Source organism: Miniopterus schreibersii (genome assembly GCF_964146895.1).
Source record: "Miniopterus schreibersii genome assembly, chromosome: 12".
Classification (NCBI taxonomy): Eukaryota; Metazoa; Chordata; class Mammalia; order Chiroptera; family Miniopteridae; genus Miniopterus; species Miniopterus schreibersii.
Window position 1 is genome coordinate 70,376,616 of NC_138112.1, and position 16,636 is coordinate 70,393,251.

Sequence of the window (16,636 nt, forward strand, 5' to 3'; positions counted from 1 at the left end):
GGAGACATCTTCCCGGCTGGGCCTCCCGCGCCCGCCTCGGCCCCGGGGCGGCGAGGCCGACTCTGGACTGGGGGCGGCTCGCGCGCCCCTCCGTGGGGGGCGCCCCTACTCTCCGGGGGCGGGGTCACGTCCCACCCGGGCCGCCGGGGGCACCGGCGCTGCGGAAACCTGAGCGTGGCCGAGGAGCGGGGGGCTTCCAGGGCCACCTACCCGGGCGCCTCGGGCCCGCGGTGGGCGCGCCGGCTGCCGCCGCCCCCGGGCCGTCGCGGAGACCTCTCCTGCGCCTGGTACCTGTGGACGCCCGTGTCAAGCGCCTGGAGCCCCCCCCACACCTCCCGGGAGCCGAAACCAGGACAGAAATGCTTCTCCCGTATCCTGCCCCTTCGGAGCGGCGAGGAGTGGGTGAGGCGGGGCCAGGCCGCTGCACCGAGAAGCCCCCCGAGCTGAGGGCGGCGGGGGCGCCGGGCCTGCCCGGAGATGGCGGGCAGGCCGGCCTCGGCCCACTGGCGGGCGCTAGGGGAGGGCAGCAGACGGGAAGGCGGCCCGTCCCCGCGCCCCCTAGTCCTGGGCAGGCCCGAGCGGGGCGCCCAGGCCGGGCCGGCCGGGCCCAGCGGCCTGACCCCGGGAGACCCCGCTTTGAGGCGGGCAACGGCTGCCCTCGCCCAGGCCGCCCGGCCCTCAGGTTGTGTGACTGAAGGGACTGACTGGGGCGGTTGCAGGGGAACCGAGCGCTTCTCCCCACTGCTGGGGGGTTGTTTGCTTTGTGGGGGGTCGGGGGTCACCACCCTCCCAGGAGAGGTGGGGGAGGGCCGCCGGCACAGCTGGCCGGCGAGAGGCGGGGTCACAGAGACGAAGTGTACGTGTGTGAGTGAGTGTGTTCGAACAAGGGCGCGGGGCGGGGGGGGACGCGCGCGGAGGAGGAACCTTGGCCTGCGCGCAGGCGCGAGCAGCGGGCCGGGCCGGAGCTCTGGAAGGAAGCCCGCGGGGAGTGGGGGCGGAGGGCCTGCGGGAGGGCCAGCAGCTTGACGCGAGGGGGGGCGGGGAGCCGCGTCGGCGTCGCCGGGCGCGGGCGTTTCGAGGCCGACGCTTCCTCGCGTGCGCGCGCCGGCGGAGTGTCCGCGTTGAGGCAAGTGACGCGTGCGCGTTCACGTGCGACCGGGAGAGCGGTAAGAAGCATAGGGAGGCCTGAAGGGGAGTGGGGGGTGGATAGGCGAGCCGGAGGAGGGGTGGGGAGGCGGCGCCTGCGCAGTGCGCCGCGGAGGAGCTGTGTGTATGTGAGAGTCTGACGGGTTCAAAATGGCGGCGGCTGCTTCAGCGGCTCCTCCTGTGTGAGGGAAACAACACCCCTCCCCGGCAGCGGCGGCGGCAGCGGCGGCTGCGGCTCTCAGAGCACCTTCCCAGCGGCTGGGCCTGTCGCCGCTCTGTCTATTCTGGGCAGGGGGCGCTCTGGGAGGAGGGGCAACGCCAGGGGGCCCATCCTCCGGAATCCCTCCTCTGCGACTGGGGAGTAGCCGGGGGCTCGTCCCGCAGCGCGGAGCCCGGGCTGAGGGGGAGACGCGAGGGGAGCCCGGGCCCCCATCCCGGCGCGCCGCGCCGCTCCCGCCCTCTCTGCCCCCCGGGGCCGGGGCCCGCGTTCCGGGGGGCCGGGGCGGCGCGGGGATCCTCGGGCCGGCCGGTCTCAGCTGATCGGCCGCCGATCTCGGGTTCCAGAGGCGGCCGGGCGACTGCTGGCCGAGGGCACGGCGAGGAGGGCGCTCCCCGCGGCCGGGGCTGGCCCGGGGTTCGGGCTCGGGCTGCTGACCGCTGGCCCGGGGGAGGCGGGGGCGCCCCGGGCTCGGCGCCGAGGGGTCGCGCTCCCCTCTCCTGACGCCTCCGACTCCCGGTCTCCAAAGCCAGAAGAGGAGATTTTGATTCAGCAACTGTTTCCTCTTTCCCGGGTCGCTCTGACCCTCTCTGGATACTGGGTTGATCCACGGAAAAACCCGAAGACGTTTGGGATTTAATTTTTCCTCTCAGTTTTGGGAGTCTTTTACTTCTCACTTGGTCAAGAACTCAGGAGCAAAATCCCCGGTGAGATTTCCCCCTCTACCCTCCCCCCCTTTGGAAGTTTGGTTCGCGGCGTTATCTAAAGACTTAATGTAAAGTTTCTATTTCTTTTTCCGATGGGCGAACCATTGAAACTCCGTTCCCAGGGGGAGCCCGGCTCGACTTGCGGTTCTCGCTCTCCGGCCCTGGCTGTTCTCAAGCCCGGGCCGTCCTCGCCGGCGAGGGCTTCCTTCAGGAGGGCTCTGCCGCGAACTGTTCTTGAAAACTGTGTCATGGGGTCCTCTGGTCTCGTAGCAGTTCTGAAAGGATGCTATTAACGTGGCGGTAGTGTAGTTAGAAAAAAGGAAAACAAATCTGCATTTCCTATGGAAGCCACTATCTATAAAAATATTTAGAAAAAAAGAAAAACCTTTCTTGGGATTATGGATCCGTCGCGCAAAGCTGTCTTTATTTAATTTTTGGAAAATACGTATTTTACTTATATCTATAGGTAGAACCGTTTATTTTTTTAAAAATTTACCCAGAAGGATCTCGTGGAATTTTTGTCCCTGATTTGCAACTCTCTCGAATTTGTTTCAGAGTTGTACACATCTTGGGTTGGGGTGGAGGGTTGGTTTGGGAATGAAAAGATCCCGGGAGTCTAGGAAGGAAGGAGACCATTGTCGCCTTCTAGAGGGGTATGGGAAATTGTCTTGAAGTCTCTCTTCAAATCCAAATTTCTTGTCCTCTTACTGTATGGTTAGTCTGCCCTTTCCTTTAGTTTCTAATTACCAGTGTGAGAGATCTAATTTGGTTAGGATCTGAATTACCTCAGGGCCTTCCTCACCTGGTCAGGACCCACCCCCCCAATTATTTATTTATTTATTTACTTACTTACTTACTTATTTGCTAATGCTGCCATGAAGGGGATCCTTGCTATTTGTATCCTGTGGGGAGAAACAAGTGGTGTGGCTCCACCACGGGGAACTGAAACTAGCATCTCCTTTGGTTTAGGCCTGGGACTGTTGTAATGCGATTAATGTTGGTCATGACATTGCCCAAGAGCAGAAAGGTCCCAAACTGATGAAGAGGAACCAGATTTCTCAAAGAGCCTTTAACTTACACATATTTTAAACACTTTTTCCCCCCCGTGAAAGGAAAGCTTGAGTTTGAGTTCTTATCTCTGCTCATATCATTCATTATCCTTTAGTGTTGCAATCAGTCTGGTTCCTAAGGAAGAAGAAGGCAGCCCTGGAGTGGTTTCTTGACAGTAATTTCAACAGAAGAGTGAGAGATGGAACCCGAAGAAGAAAGGATTCGTTACAGTCAGAGATTGGTTAGTATTTTCTTGTTTGTTTGTCGTTGTCCCCCCCCCCCAGTTTTGAAGTAGAATAACTGTACTATTTCCATTTGTGAACATACTGTGATTATAACTTTCCAGGTGGCTTTTCTGTGCACCAGGGGAGGAGAAGGTGTATCTCGATATTTCATTTGGGTTTTATGCCAAGTGGTTAGAGCCTTATTCTTCCTGTTTGGAAATGGAGTTATTATGTAGCCTTTAACTTCTATAAAACCATTGTAAATCCAGGGATTTTGTGGATTACAACGTGACGAGGATTCCTAATTTTGCAATACTGACATTGTAATAATTCAAATTAAGTTAGATTAGAATGTAAATCTCAGAGGCAAAACTGTTTGAGGAAGGATAGTTTGATATAATTTTGTTAAAGATTATGGTGTGCCAGGATTTGTGGCCTTGAGCTGGGGAGTAGAACTATGGAGCCTTTTTTTTTTTTTTTTAAACAAATTAATGCTTTGATAGGTTTGGAAGGTAGGTTGGGGGGGCAGTTGATTGAGAAAAGGTAGAATACTGGATGTTGATGAAATTCTGTATTTTATATTTTGGGAGGAATGTATGACATCTTGTTGAAAGAAATTTTTACTTAGTAATGATTTGGAGGGAATTAGCTTGTATGTGCATATGAATACATGTTCCTTTTAGGCCCTGCCTTCCTCTCAAGGTTTCCCTATTGCAGTTAAGAACTTGATTTTGTTTCCCTAGTCAAAGAGAGCATTATTAATATTCTCACCATATATTTATTTCAGAAATTTGAATTTGTGTTTGTAGAGTGGGGTATGAGGAAAGCCACAAACTTGTATGTATGATGTGAAATTTGGTGAACTGAAAGACCTAGAAAATCACTGAAGGAATTTATGGTGGTTTATTTGGCTCTGCATTTTTTAGACTTAGTTTGGAGGGAAAAAATAGTAATTCTTTAACCCGTTTTCTGATCATCTCCACTCCCCCTTGATGCGACTGGTAAAAAGGTGTGGAGTGTATTGGCAAGTATATCGAGCAGGCATGTGTTCTGGCAAGCCTTATTTCAGAGACTTGCTTCTTGTCTCCCAATCCAGGTGTTGAGATTATAATTCTTTATATCTGACTTTTAGGAATAAAGTGTATCAGTAGTGTGGAATTTTGTACATTGAGGAATTATTTTGTTTTGACCGTTCTTGATTAAACTTTGGGATAAAAGAAAGATTACGCTTACATGTCAAGTTTGTAGAATTGTTGACCTGTTACATTAATATCTGAGGGATCTTGGGATCCAGTCTTTCAAAGGAAGAGCCTTTCATCAAACAAAAGTTTTCACATTTTTTAACAAGGTAGTTGTGGGAAGATACAAGGAATCTGATTTTTGTCCTGGTAAGATTTTTTTGTTGTTGTTAATTACAGTGATTGCTACCTGTTGCACACCTTAACCCTTTCCTTATCTAACCTGTTTTTCTCTTGGTTCATGTTCAGTTGTAGCCATGTTATGTAAGAAGGAATATCAGATATTTGGGGGGATCATTCTTAGAATTTTGGATAATTGGAAGTTTAGGGTGACTGACATTTGTTTTCCTAAGATTATATGATAAAGTTCTATCTGAAGTGTAAATCCCTTCCATAGCATAACTTTTGATATGAGAGCATATTGGTGGCTTATTTATGTGGCAGTTTGCTTACTAAATAAACTTTTTAATATCTCTTCAGTGAGTACTCATATTACAGAATTCTCTACTGATTAAGTTAGATCTTACTTGAACAATTTTAAGACTAACATAAAGGTATAAAGGCTAATCTTTATAGTAGTTTATATATATTTTTTTAACACCTTGACTATATTTAAAGTAGGTCATAGTATAGAACTTAGGTTTGTTTTGCAGTAATTGGACATGGAACACAAAGTTTGAAAGACAAAATGAGAGGTTTACCAATTTGGCTTAGTGATGAAAGTGTACGTTGGTCTCATATGGTATATGTTTGTCAAATTGAATTGAATCATGTAGTACATTTACTATATTGGTATTTACTGTTACTTCATGTTATTTTGGGGGACAGAACCTAAATGCTCATCCCTCTTTAAAATACCTTCAAAATAGCCTCTTGGGAAAGAAAAATAGTACTATTAAAACTATTAAAAGTCTTGAGTCTAAACTCGTTTTGGAACTAGAATGGCTTTTGTATTCAAGATCCTTTACCTATCTTTATTTTATGTTATTTTTTATTTTAGAGAGGGAGGAAGAAAGAGAAACATTGATGTGAGAGAGACACATCAATTGGTTGCCTCCCCTATGCCCTCCCCATCCCCTAGGGGATCGAACCCACAATCCAAGTATGTGCCCTGACTGGGAATCAAACTTGTGACCTTCCAGTACTTGGGACAATGCTCCAACCAACTGAGCCACACCGCCTGGGGCGACCTTTTACCTATCTTTAAAAAAACCGTCTATTCGTACTAATAAGAATGCTATACTATAGTCATGATTGAATAGTTCCTTTTAATGCCTTTTACTGACATAGTAAATTTTGATAAGTTTATATCATCTTTATGACAAGTCATTTTTTTAAATATCAGAAATAGCTAATTTTAAAAAATTGGTTTGTCATTTACCAAACTATTATTTATTACATGTGGAAGAGAATTGTACCTTTGAAGATGATGTGTATGTGTAGATTTGAGCATAAACTCTACTTTCTGGAACCAGAAAACATTTTGCAGTATAGGAAATTACATGGGAGGGTAAATACTGTGTGGCTTTTTTAAAGCAAAGCATAGATTTTTTTTTTTTAATGAAAAGGTTAGTAGTAGCCAGGTAGATCTCCAAGTCAAATTGATATACCTGAGGAGAGGAACAGAAGCTTCAGTTTTGGTGATGGGTGTATCTTTGGTTGTCTGGAGGTAATGATTTATTTTTGTATTTTAATAAATTTAGATGTAGGACCTTATTGAAAAACATTGACAGGTACTAAAGATGGAACCTTTTTTTCCTTCATTTGATTTCAGAAGCCAAAGTATTGGAGTAGTTTTGGATGTTTGTGACTCTCCATTTATATTTAAGTATTCATTTATAGGGAATGTTTAGCGTAATATCTTACAGTTTCTTAATCTGAAATGTAGTTAAATCCTTAGCAATTACAATTGATGATCTTTTAGAGTCTTGAAGTCACACCAATTCTGAGTTATCCTTATTGCATAGAAAATCAAGGACAAAATAATGTGTGTTTAAAGTAAATACTTAACATTTCTATGCTATGTAATATGATGACCTTCACTTTAACTTGAGACTTTTTTCATTTTTATTGGAAAAGATGACCTTTGTTATACAGGATTATAATACCTGCCATCAACCTGTATAGTATAATTCCCTAGCCCCTGCCAAAGGCAATTGTAGAAACAAATGAACATCTAAGTCAGTGTCAAAGAACATGAAGATAGTGTATTTCAGTGTAAAAGAAGTTATATAATCTGAATAATTTTTTCTCTTGAATTCATTTAAGCCTGTGGTATTATCTGAAGGGGAGATGTTGATTTACATGAGAATTCATTTTACTTTTCAGTTTTGATGATGAGATTAAGAGATTTTTCTAAAGGATGTTATTACACCATTGGATGTTCACTCCTGTTAATATGTCGTACATATGATTTCTCTGAAATAGTTAAATCATTATCTTTGCAAGAAACGGGGGACACTGAAGCCATGATGATATTTTCCTTTCTTTGGGTTACCCTTGAAATTGTCTCTCTGTATTCAGCGATTACCAGATTATCCCTTTTACAAACAGTCCCACTTTGAATGACCCCACTCCAAGGTCTTTTTTTTATTATTATTATTGATTTGAGAGAGAGAGAGAGAAACATCAGATTATTGTTCCACTTATGCATTTTTTGGTTGATTTTTGTATGTGCCCAGACGGGGATCAAACCCGCAACATTGGCGTGTCAGGACGATGCTCTAACTAACTGTGGGCTACCTGGCAGTGCCCCCACTCTAAGGTCTTTTGACCAGGACTGGACTAGGCAAAATAAAATCCTAATTTTAAGGCATTTTTTTTACCTAGCATGAAAGTGTCATATTGTTAACAACTAGAGAAAAAATCATAGATGGTCTGAAATGTTGAATTTGCTTATTTATAATTACTTAATTATAAAATTATAATTATTTTTCAGTCTGTTTGTGGAGGACTACGTTGTTCTGAAAGTGTCAGCCTCCTTCTTGATGATACAGGAAAAACTTGTCCATTTTCGGGTGATTCGAAATGAGGGAGCTAATTATTTATTCTTATGTATAAGTCTTCCACAGTGAGCTGTATTTTGGGGATCCGGAGTAAGGACTATATTTAAGCTCTGTCATTTTCTCATGTTTTATTTTGCTGAGCATTGATCACTCCCTACCATTCTTAAATTTGTGCACATCTCTCCATTAGTGTAAGCTCCTTGAGAGTTGAGACTTTGTTTTTATGTTGTATATTGAATGCTTTGAATAGTGCCTGACACACAGAAAGTGTTCAATAAGTAGCCTTAAAGCCCGGCTGGGCGTGGCTCAGCGGTTGAGCATTGACCTCTAGGATCCAGGTGATCTGGCTTCGATTCCCGGTCAGGGCACATGCCCGGGTTGCCTGCTCGATCCCCAGTCGGGGCATTGCAGGAGGCAGCCAATCAATGACTCTCTCATCATTGATGTTTCTATCTTTCTCTCTCTCTCTCCTTTCCTCTCTCTGAAATCAATAAAGATTTTTTTTTTTTTAAAAAAAGGTACTCAGTCTACAACATAGAAAGTGCTCAATAAGTATTTGTTTATGTTGTTGGAAGCCTTAATACTTTTTTGTACTACCAGTTTTCTTGAGTGCTAGGAATAGGCCACTAGAATTGAGGAGAGTTTGGTGCACAGGGATGAGCAAAATCTCTGAGTAGTGGGTCTTGTAGTGTACGTAAGAACCAGAAGGTCTAAGCTGTAGCAGATAAAGACTTACGCATGATACACATGCCAGATGAACACATTTATAATGTTTGGGTCATTAGAACAAGTAAGAAAATGTCTAGTTAAACTTTAAAAGCTCAGTCTGAATTTAAGTTCTCCTGCCTCTAATCCTGTCCTAAGCTCTGTGTGTCAAAAGCCTTTGCTGACTTTTAGACAACCTTAAAGTTGTGAGGTTGCAAGTGATGGAGTTTGTGTTATTTTCAAGTGTTGATTTTGGCCATTATGTCAGGGAATTGATACATTTACTGTATACCATGCTGAGGGACTTACATTCTTTATTTTATATCCTTAAAATTTTTTTTTCTTGGGAAATAGACATCCTTAATCAGGTTTCATTAATTTGCTCTGTTTATCTTATTTTTGTAATAATACTGTATTTTTGCATTGTGCTTTCACATTAACAAAAGTTAAAATTCAATAAATGCTTATCACCTGCCAAGTACTAGATTAGGTTCTTTCATATACATTATCTTATTTAACCCTCAAAGCAAACCTGTAAGGTAGACTGTATAGTTTTAAACCTTAATTTGTCTTATTATGGAAATGGAGGCTTGGGGGAACCTTGCTTGACTTGCCCAAGATCATGGTTGGAAGTAGAACCAGACCTTGAACCCCGTGTTTCTTTTTTTTTTTTTAATCCTCACCAGAGGATATTTTTTTCCATTGCTTTTCAGAGACAGAGAGGGGGAGAGAGGGAAATATCGATGTGGCAAAACACATCAACTGGTTGCCTCCCGCATGAACCCCGACCGGGGCCAGGGATCGAGCCTGCAACCGACGTAGTGCCCTTGGCTGGAATCTAACTGGGACCCTTCAGTCCGCAGGCCGATGCTCTATCCACTGAGCAAAACCGGCCAGGGCTCATATTCCTTCTCTCACACCATTTCATACAGAAAACAAATGATACCCACTTTTTTTTTGTTACTCTTCACCCAAGGAGTGAGGATATTTTTTCCATTGATTTTCAGAGAGAGTGGAAGGGAGGGGGGAGGGAATAAGGGGGAGAGAGAGGAGAGAGAGAGAAACATTGATGTGAGAGGGACACATCAGTTGGTTGCCTTCTGCATGCACCCCAACCATACCTGGACCAGGGTGGGGATCAGACCTGCAACCCAGGTACGTGCCCTTGCCCGGGAATCAAACTCGAGACCCTTCAGTGAGCCACACTGGCCAGGACAATACCTACTTCTGTTGTAGGAAGTTGTAGACTAAGTACTTTCTCTACTTTAAAATTTTCTTCTCTAACAGATGCTTGCTAATATTCTAAATGAAATAGCTGTAAATATTTGACAGCCAGTGTTTAATCATATGTGAAAAAAGATTGGCACATTCTTTTTGTGAACTTTGCATTTATTGCACTTAATCTCTTAAAACACCAGTATTTGTATAGTTTGTGTGTATGTCAGGCCTTTTATTTATGCATGTCACTCATATCATTGTTTTCTGTTTTAAATTTTAGGTTCTTGGGGGTTTTCTCTATCTGTGAGTACTTGGTAAAAACTTAAAACCATAAAGATAAAGGCAGCAGATAGTGACCAAACGTGGTTTTGACAAAGACAGTGGTGAAGGCCTCCTTCAGGTAGGTAGAGAGGAGGAGGGGAGAGGGTGGCCTTGTAGGAGGTAAAGACAGCATAAAGCTGTACTATGAGTGGGAAGCCTATAAGGTGTATTCCGAAGACATCCATTAGATTAGTAGGATTAAAGTGGAAGATTTGTTTTGGGAGGGAAGCACTGTTGATAACGTTGGGCACACATTTTAAACAATTATGAAAGCCAGGTATGGAAAATAGAGAGCCGTAAGTTGTGGTATATTTTGAATAGAACAGTAATTTGATCACAGCTTTAGAAATAATAGTTTTGTGGTTATGGGGCTGGGAGGTGTCTGGAAGAATACTGAAATAAGTTACCTCTTAAAGTGAAAGGTACCCGAACTCTAGGCCAGTGGTTCTCAAAGTGTTGTCCTCTCACCATCAGCATAAGCATTATCTGGGTATCTGGGAACATGTTAGCAGTGCATATTTTTGGGCCCTGCCTCATTCTTACTAAGTCAGAATCGCTGGGCTTAGGGTCCAGCAAAATGTGTTTTAACAAGCGAGGTGATTCTGATGCATGCAGAAGTTTAAGAACCACTGCTCTGGGGTATAAATAGTAGAATTGGAAAGTAAGGGATGTAAGCAAGACATGTTGGCAGAGAAGGACTGCTAAAACTTGGTGACTGATGAATAGCAATGTGTTATGATGGAAAAGAGTGCTTGATTAGGATCATGAACCCTGAGTACTAGTATCAGCTCTATCACCAGCTATGGTTTTGAATAACAGAACTGACATGGAGGAAGTTCTAATTGAGGGAGTTCTAATAATTGATTTCTGAAGATTTTGTAGGTGAAGGCAATTGAAGAATTGAGGTAGACTTGGGTTAAATCTGGGTTACCAGGAAGATCAGAAGGAGGGAGTTTTGAAAGGGGGAAGAGAGAACTTGGGTCCTTATCTGGGTGTGATTTTTGTTCAGTCAAAAGAGTTTGGCAATATGTGGAGACATTTAAAAAATTTTTTTTTAGTCCTCACCCAAGGATGTTTTTACCATTGCTTTTCAGAGAGAGTAGAAAGGGGTTGGGGAGGAGAGAGAAACATTGATGTGAGAGAGAGACATCCTCACATTGATTGATTGGTTGCCTCCCGCATGACCAGGGCCGGAATCAAGCCTGCAACCAAGGTACGTGGTGCCCTTGGTCGGAATTGAACCCGTGACCCTTCAGTCCATGGGCCAACCCTCTAACAACTGAGCCAAACCGGCGAGGGCTGGAGACATTTTTGATTGTCAGATTAGGGGAGCACTACTGGTATTTTAGTGAATAGAGTCTAGGGATGCTGTTAATACATCCTAAATGCATAGGTTAGCTACCCACAACAATGGATTATCTGACTCAAAATGCCAATAGTGTAAAGACTGAGAATCAGTAGATAGGTTTTATGTATGTTATCCTGATTAGTTGCTGTTCATTTTAGAATTTTAAGTCTTATCACAAAACATCTTGAAAGCGCTCTCAGATTGTTTCTCAGGGCTTTGCCAAAGTAAGCATGAAGCATTTTTATTTGTTGAATTTTCACAAAACTTACTTCATGGTTAGTTTTTTCTAAGATCAACCTATTTGGGTAACTAAAGTAAGTATTCACTGTCTTGAGATCAATAATTAAGTTTCAACAGCCTGGCCAGGCATGGCTCAGCGGTTGAGCATCGACCTAGGATCCAGGAGATTGTGGTTCGGTTCCCAGTCAGGGCACATACCCGGGTGGTGGGCTCGATCCCCAGTGTGGGATTTGTAGGAGGCAGCTGATCAGTGACTACTCTCTCATCTTTGCTGTTTCTGTCTCTCCCTCTCTCTGAAATCAATAAAGATATATATATTTTTTAAAAAATTAAGTTTCAAGAAGAAATTTCCTTTTGATATTCTCTTTGAAGGATAGAAAAATGAGATAAGAGCTGCAGTGTTGATGTAAGCAAATATTGACATATTATGAATTTCCCTACAGCTGAATACCCCATGACCATTTCTGAAAAACAACCTCAAGGTAGTTGTAGTCCTCAGTGTGAATTCTAGGTAGCCTGACCGTTATTCCATCTCTTTATATCCCTGGATCACAGAGCAGTAATCTGGCCAACCTTTCTTACAGTGATCTTAAGAGAATGTAGATTCGTAAATATAGTGATCATTTTATAGTCTTTTTTTTTTTTTTTTTTTTTGCTTGGAAATTTTGCTTTATTTACAAATGTCCTATAAACAAAGATGTCATTCCACCCCTTTTAAAATATTATAACTGATAATTTTCAGAAAAACCATTTACGTAGTTTTAATCTTTCTGCATTACAGTACTTTTTAAGTTTCCAAAGTGCTTCCCTGTTTCTTGTGCCTTTTGATCATCTTAACCTTTAGATCATCACAAGCGGTTGCTAGAACTTGGAGATGGTGCTACCATGCCGCACAATACCAGAAGGTGCCCTTCACATACCTTAATCTATGTGAAAGATGCCCTTGGAATTGCTCCGTGTACAAAAATAATGGTGGCCCTTTTAGGGTGGGAGAGATAAAGGAAAAGTCACCCTGTGCATTTGAAACATTTGGAGGAAAAGCCTGATCTGATGGGTAATAGTACACATTGAATGTATACTATGTGCTTGGTACTGGCACTTTAATGTATTAACTAATTTAATTCTCAGCAACCCTTTGAGGTAGATTCTAATTCCCATTTTACTCGTTTAGAAACAGGTATAGTAAGTAACTTGTCCAAGGTTTTCCAGTTAATAAGGGAAAGAGCCAGGATTCAAAATAGGCAGTCAGGCTTTCAAGCCTGCTGAGCTATACTGCCACTTTTTCAACTTTGTTGGAGCAGCTTTTAAATGTTTTGCTGATGAATTTGGGGTGTTCCCATGTCATCTTTTTTCATTCAGGAGATTCAGTCACTTAAGTGTTTGTTGAATGCTTACGCTGTGTCAGGCACTTGCTTGGGTCTTGCTTTGTTAGATTTCTAAATGCTGTACTGTGGTTTCAGATGTGCTGACTGCTTTGAAGAAATTAAGAGGGTGGTGAAATTGTTGTATGATGGGAATAACTTCTTGAGATTGGGTGATCAGTAAAGGCTTCCTTTGAAGATGGCATTTTATAACTGAGACTGGAGTGAGGAGGAGCCAATTTTGTGAAGTTCAAGGACTTAGGGGACCAGATTTGGGTCAGTAGAGCTCTAGGTAGAGGGACCAGCATTAAAGCTCTATGGTAGGGATGAGAAAACGTTGCAAGCACTTAACCATGTGTCAGATGCCATGCAAGGCTCTTGGGATATAGTGATGAGCAAAACAGGCATGGTCCCTCTGTCATGAAGCTTACAGTCTGGTGGGGAAGTCAGACATTAAATAACTTACACTAATAATGTTAATTATAGTTAAACAAAGGACAGCAAATGTAAATACAGGATGCAGTGAGTGTGTAATAGGGTAACCTAATCTAAACTTTAGGAGTGGGAGAAGGCATCAGAGAACACTTTTCCTGAGAAAGCCTTTAAAGCTGAGACCTGAAGGGTAAGAGGTAACCAGCTTTAAAAGAGAAGTGACTAGCATATGCAAGAACCCTGAGGTTGGAAGGAATCTGATATATTTGAAGAACCTACCAACAAAACGAAACCAAAAAGTCCAGTGTAACTGGAGAGAAGAGAGTGGAGGAAAGAGTTAAAGGCTTGACAAGGTTGTTAGGGGTCAGTCCAGGTAGGGCTTTATCGTGAAGGCAGCAGGGAAGGTGAATGTTCAGCAGAGGAATAATATGCTTGGACTAATATCAACTGGCTGCAGTATAAAGGATCAGGGAGAGCGTAAGAATGGATTTGGTGAAACCAATTAGGAAGCTACTGCAGAGGTTCAGCTAAGATACGATGGTGTGGTTGAGAGTACTGACAGTAAAATTAGAGAGGTTTTGAGAAATATTTAGGAACTAGAATCATGGGATTTTGGTTCATTGGATGTGTGGAGGGTGAGGTTAAAGGGGTACATGTAAGCACAACTCCCAGATTATTTTCATGTTGGTGACTTGTGGTGCAGTCCTTTTATTGAGATAGTGCACACTGAAGGAAGAGTAGGTTTAGAGATTGAGGAAAATAGCATAAATCCATTTTGAGTAAGTTTGGGCAGGTTGAATATGAGGTGCCTGTAGAATTGTTGAGTAGGTAACTATGATTCTGGGCCTAAGGAAGGACTTAGTGGGATAGAGCTGGGTCTCATTGGCATATGTATGGTAACTGAAGTTGGGTAGATATGGAATGGCTTACTAAAGGAATGAGAAGGAGGGGCCAGAGAGGTATGAGTAAAATCAAGGTAGTTGCATTTTAGGTAGTTGTTTGTCTGGCTCCAATTTATATTCTTTTTTAAATATATCTTTATTGATTTCAGAGAGAGGAAAGGAGAGAGAGAGAGAGAGAGAGAGAGAGAAACATCAATGATGAGAGAGTCATTGATCGGCTGCCTCCTGCATGCCCCCGACTGGGGAGGGATGGAGCCCGCAACCCAGGCATGTGCCCTGACCGGGAATTGAACCCCGACCCCCTGGATCCTAGGTCAATGCTCAACCACTGGGCCATGCCCGGCCGGGCTCCAATTTATATTCTTAAACATCACTTTATACTGATAGTGTTTCAAAGAGGAGGGAGTGGTCAGCTGCTCAGACACTGAGTATATTGAAGACTGAGATTGCCATGGATGTGGTAACATAGAGGTTATTGGTGACTTTAAATAGGAGTTTTAGTGGCATTTAGGGGCAGAAGACGTTCTTCAAAATAAATGTGAGGTTACACAGAGACAGTAAATGAAGAGAAGTTTAGCCAAGTTTGGCTGTGAAGAGAGAAGCAGTACAAATCGTGTTCAGATGCAGAATCCAGAGAAGGTTCTCTTGGGTTTTTGTTCGTTTTGTTTTGTTTTAAGATGGGAGTGACTACGACATTTTTTTGTTAATGGCTTACTTCTTTCTGTTATCCTCCATTTAATCAGTTGCTAAGACCTGCTGGATTTTCATATGCAACTCTTTGTAATTCCCGCTACCAGTCCTAGTTCTGACTCAGTCTGCACTCTTGTAGTAGCTTCCTTCTTAGATTTTTTTCTGGGTATCTTTACCATCATTTCTTACTTTGTGCATCCAGGGTTCTAATTAGGTGGTTCCCATCCTCTGTGACATTCCCACTCTTAAGTCATCGTGGTGTGGGATGGACACTGGACTTTGGTTCATGAGATGTGGCTTTGAATTTTACCTTATATTCTGTGTAGTCTTGGGCAAGTTACTTAACCTTGATGAACTTTAATTTTTCACAAGTGGAATAGTGAAAACAAAATTTACCTTTTGAAAATCATTTATAAGTGCTTGGTTAGCTTTAAGGTTTTGCCATTGTAGGCATAAACTCCTTAGACTGGTATTCAGGCCCCAGTTGACTGTTAGTTTTATTATCTACTCTTTTATTATTTATTTTTAATCCTTACCTGAGGATATATTTGTTGATTTTTAGAGAAAGAAACATCGACGTGAGAGAGAAACATCACTTGGTTGCCTCTTGTATGAACCCTGACCTCCGACTGAACCTGCAAACTAGGTACATGACGATGCTCCAACCACTGAGCCCCCGGCCAGGGCTTATCTACTCTTAACTTACATATGTTCCAGCCAAACCAAGCTACCTGCTTTCTTGCGATATCCTGTCTCCCTGCCCCTGCCTTGTTTTTTATCCCCTAAAGCCCATTTGCAATACTGTTTACTAATCTCGTGTACTGAAGAAAACCTCTTTCCTGAATCCTCATAATTTTTTCTCTCTACCCCTCATGATATCTAAATGGATACAAGATAGAAAGTTTAATTATGTCAGATTATACGCTCCTTGAGGAAAAATTATGACTTCCTTGGCATATACATAGCACAGTACCATGTATATGTTTGAGACTAACGTTACTGGTTGGTTAACTTTGTCATGAAGACAGAGAGACTGTGCTCTGACAGGTGTGGCTCCATTGGCTGAGCATCATCCTGTACATTGAAAGGTTGCCAGTTCACTTCCGGACAGGGCACACGCCCAGGTTGTGGATTTGGTCCAGTCTCGGTGTGTATGATGTTTCTCTCTCTCTCTTCCTCAGCCTTCCTCTCTCTCTTAAAAAAATTAATAGAAACATATTCTTTTTAAAAATTGCCTTATTATAGTTCACTCCCACAAACAAGGATCTGTCTTTCAAAATGAATAGTAAAGCCCTGGCCAGTTTGGCTCAGTGGTTAGAGTCCCATGTACCAAACGGTCTCGGGTTTGATTCCTGGTCGAGGGCACATACCTGGGTTGCAGGTTTCATCCCCTGCCTGGTTGGGCATGGGCGCAAGGCAGCCAGTCGATGTGTGTCTCAAATGTTGATATTTCTTTCTCTCTCCCTCTCTTTCCCTTCCTCTCTTCCTTCCCCTCCCTTTCACTCTCTAAAAATCAATGGAAAAAATATCCTCAGGTGAGGATTAACAACAACAACAAAATTAATAATTTAAAAGGATAAAGCAGAGCGTAATAAAAGTACTCCATTCTCTGGTGAAGTGCTGACAGTTATCAGGGTGGTGGTGGTCAGAACACAGTCAAAGAAGGGGAGCCAAAGAACAAGAATTTGCCATATCTGATCGCCCCACTTGTTCTAGTCATAAGAGAAAGGAGAAACAGGCTGCTCATGTTCTGAGACCGACCAGTTACCTTTGCTCTTACACTGTGCTCATCAGGCTTCTCTCACGATTAGTTTGGTTCCCCTATTCCTTGA

At 43.4% G+C, this 16,636-nt stretch overlaps 1 protein-coding gene across 1 annotated transcript in view; it reads left to right on the forward strand.

Moving 5' to 3' along the window:
• Nucleotides 1-1,024: 1,024 nt before the first annotated feature.
• The window catches only part of KDM2A (lysine demethylase 2A), a 93,264-nt gene continuing 77,652 nt past the window's right edge, over nt 1,025-16,636 (forward strand). The window contains exons 1-2 of the mRNA XM_081152994.1: nt 1,025-1,166; nt 3,236-3,361. Coding sequence (XP_081009120.1) covers nt 3,320-3,361 — 42 coding nt within the window. The 5' untranslated portion in view covers nt 1,025-1,166; nt 3,236-3,319. The remainder of the gene's footprint in view (nt 1,167-3,235; nt 3,362-16,636) is intronic.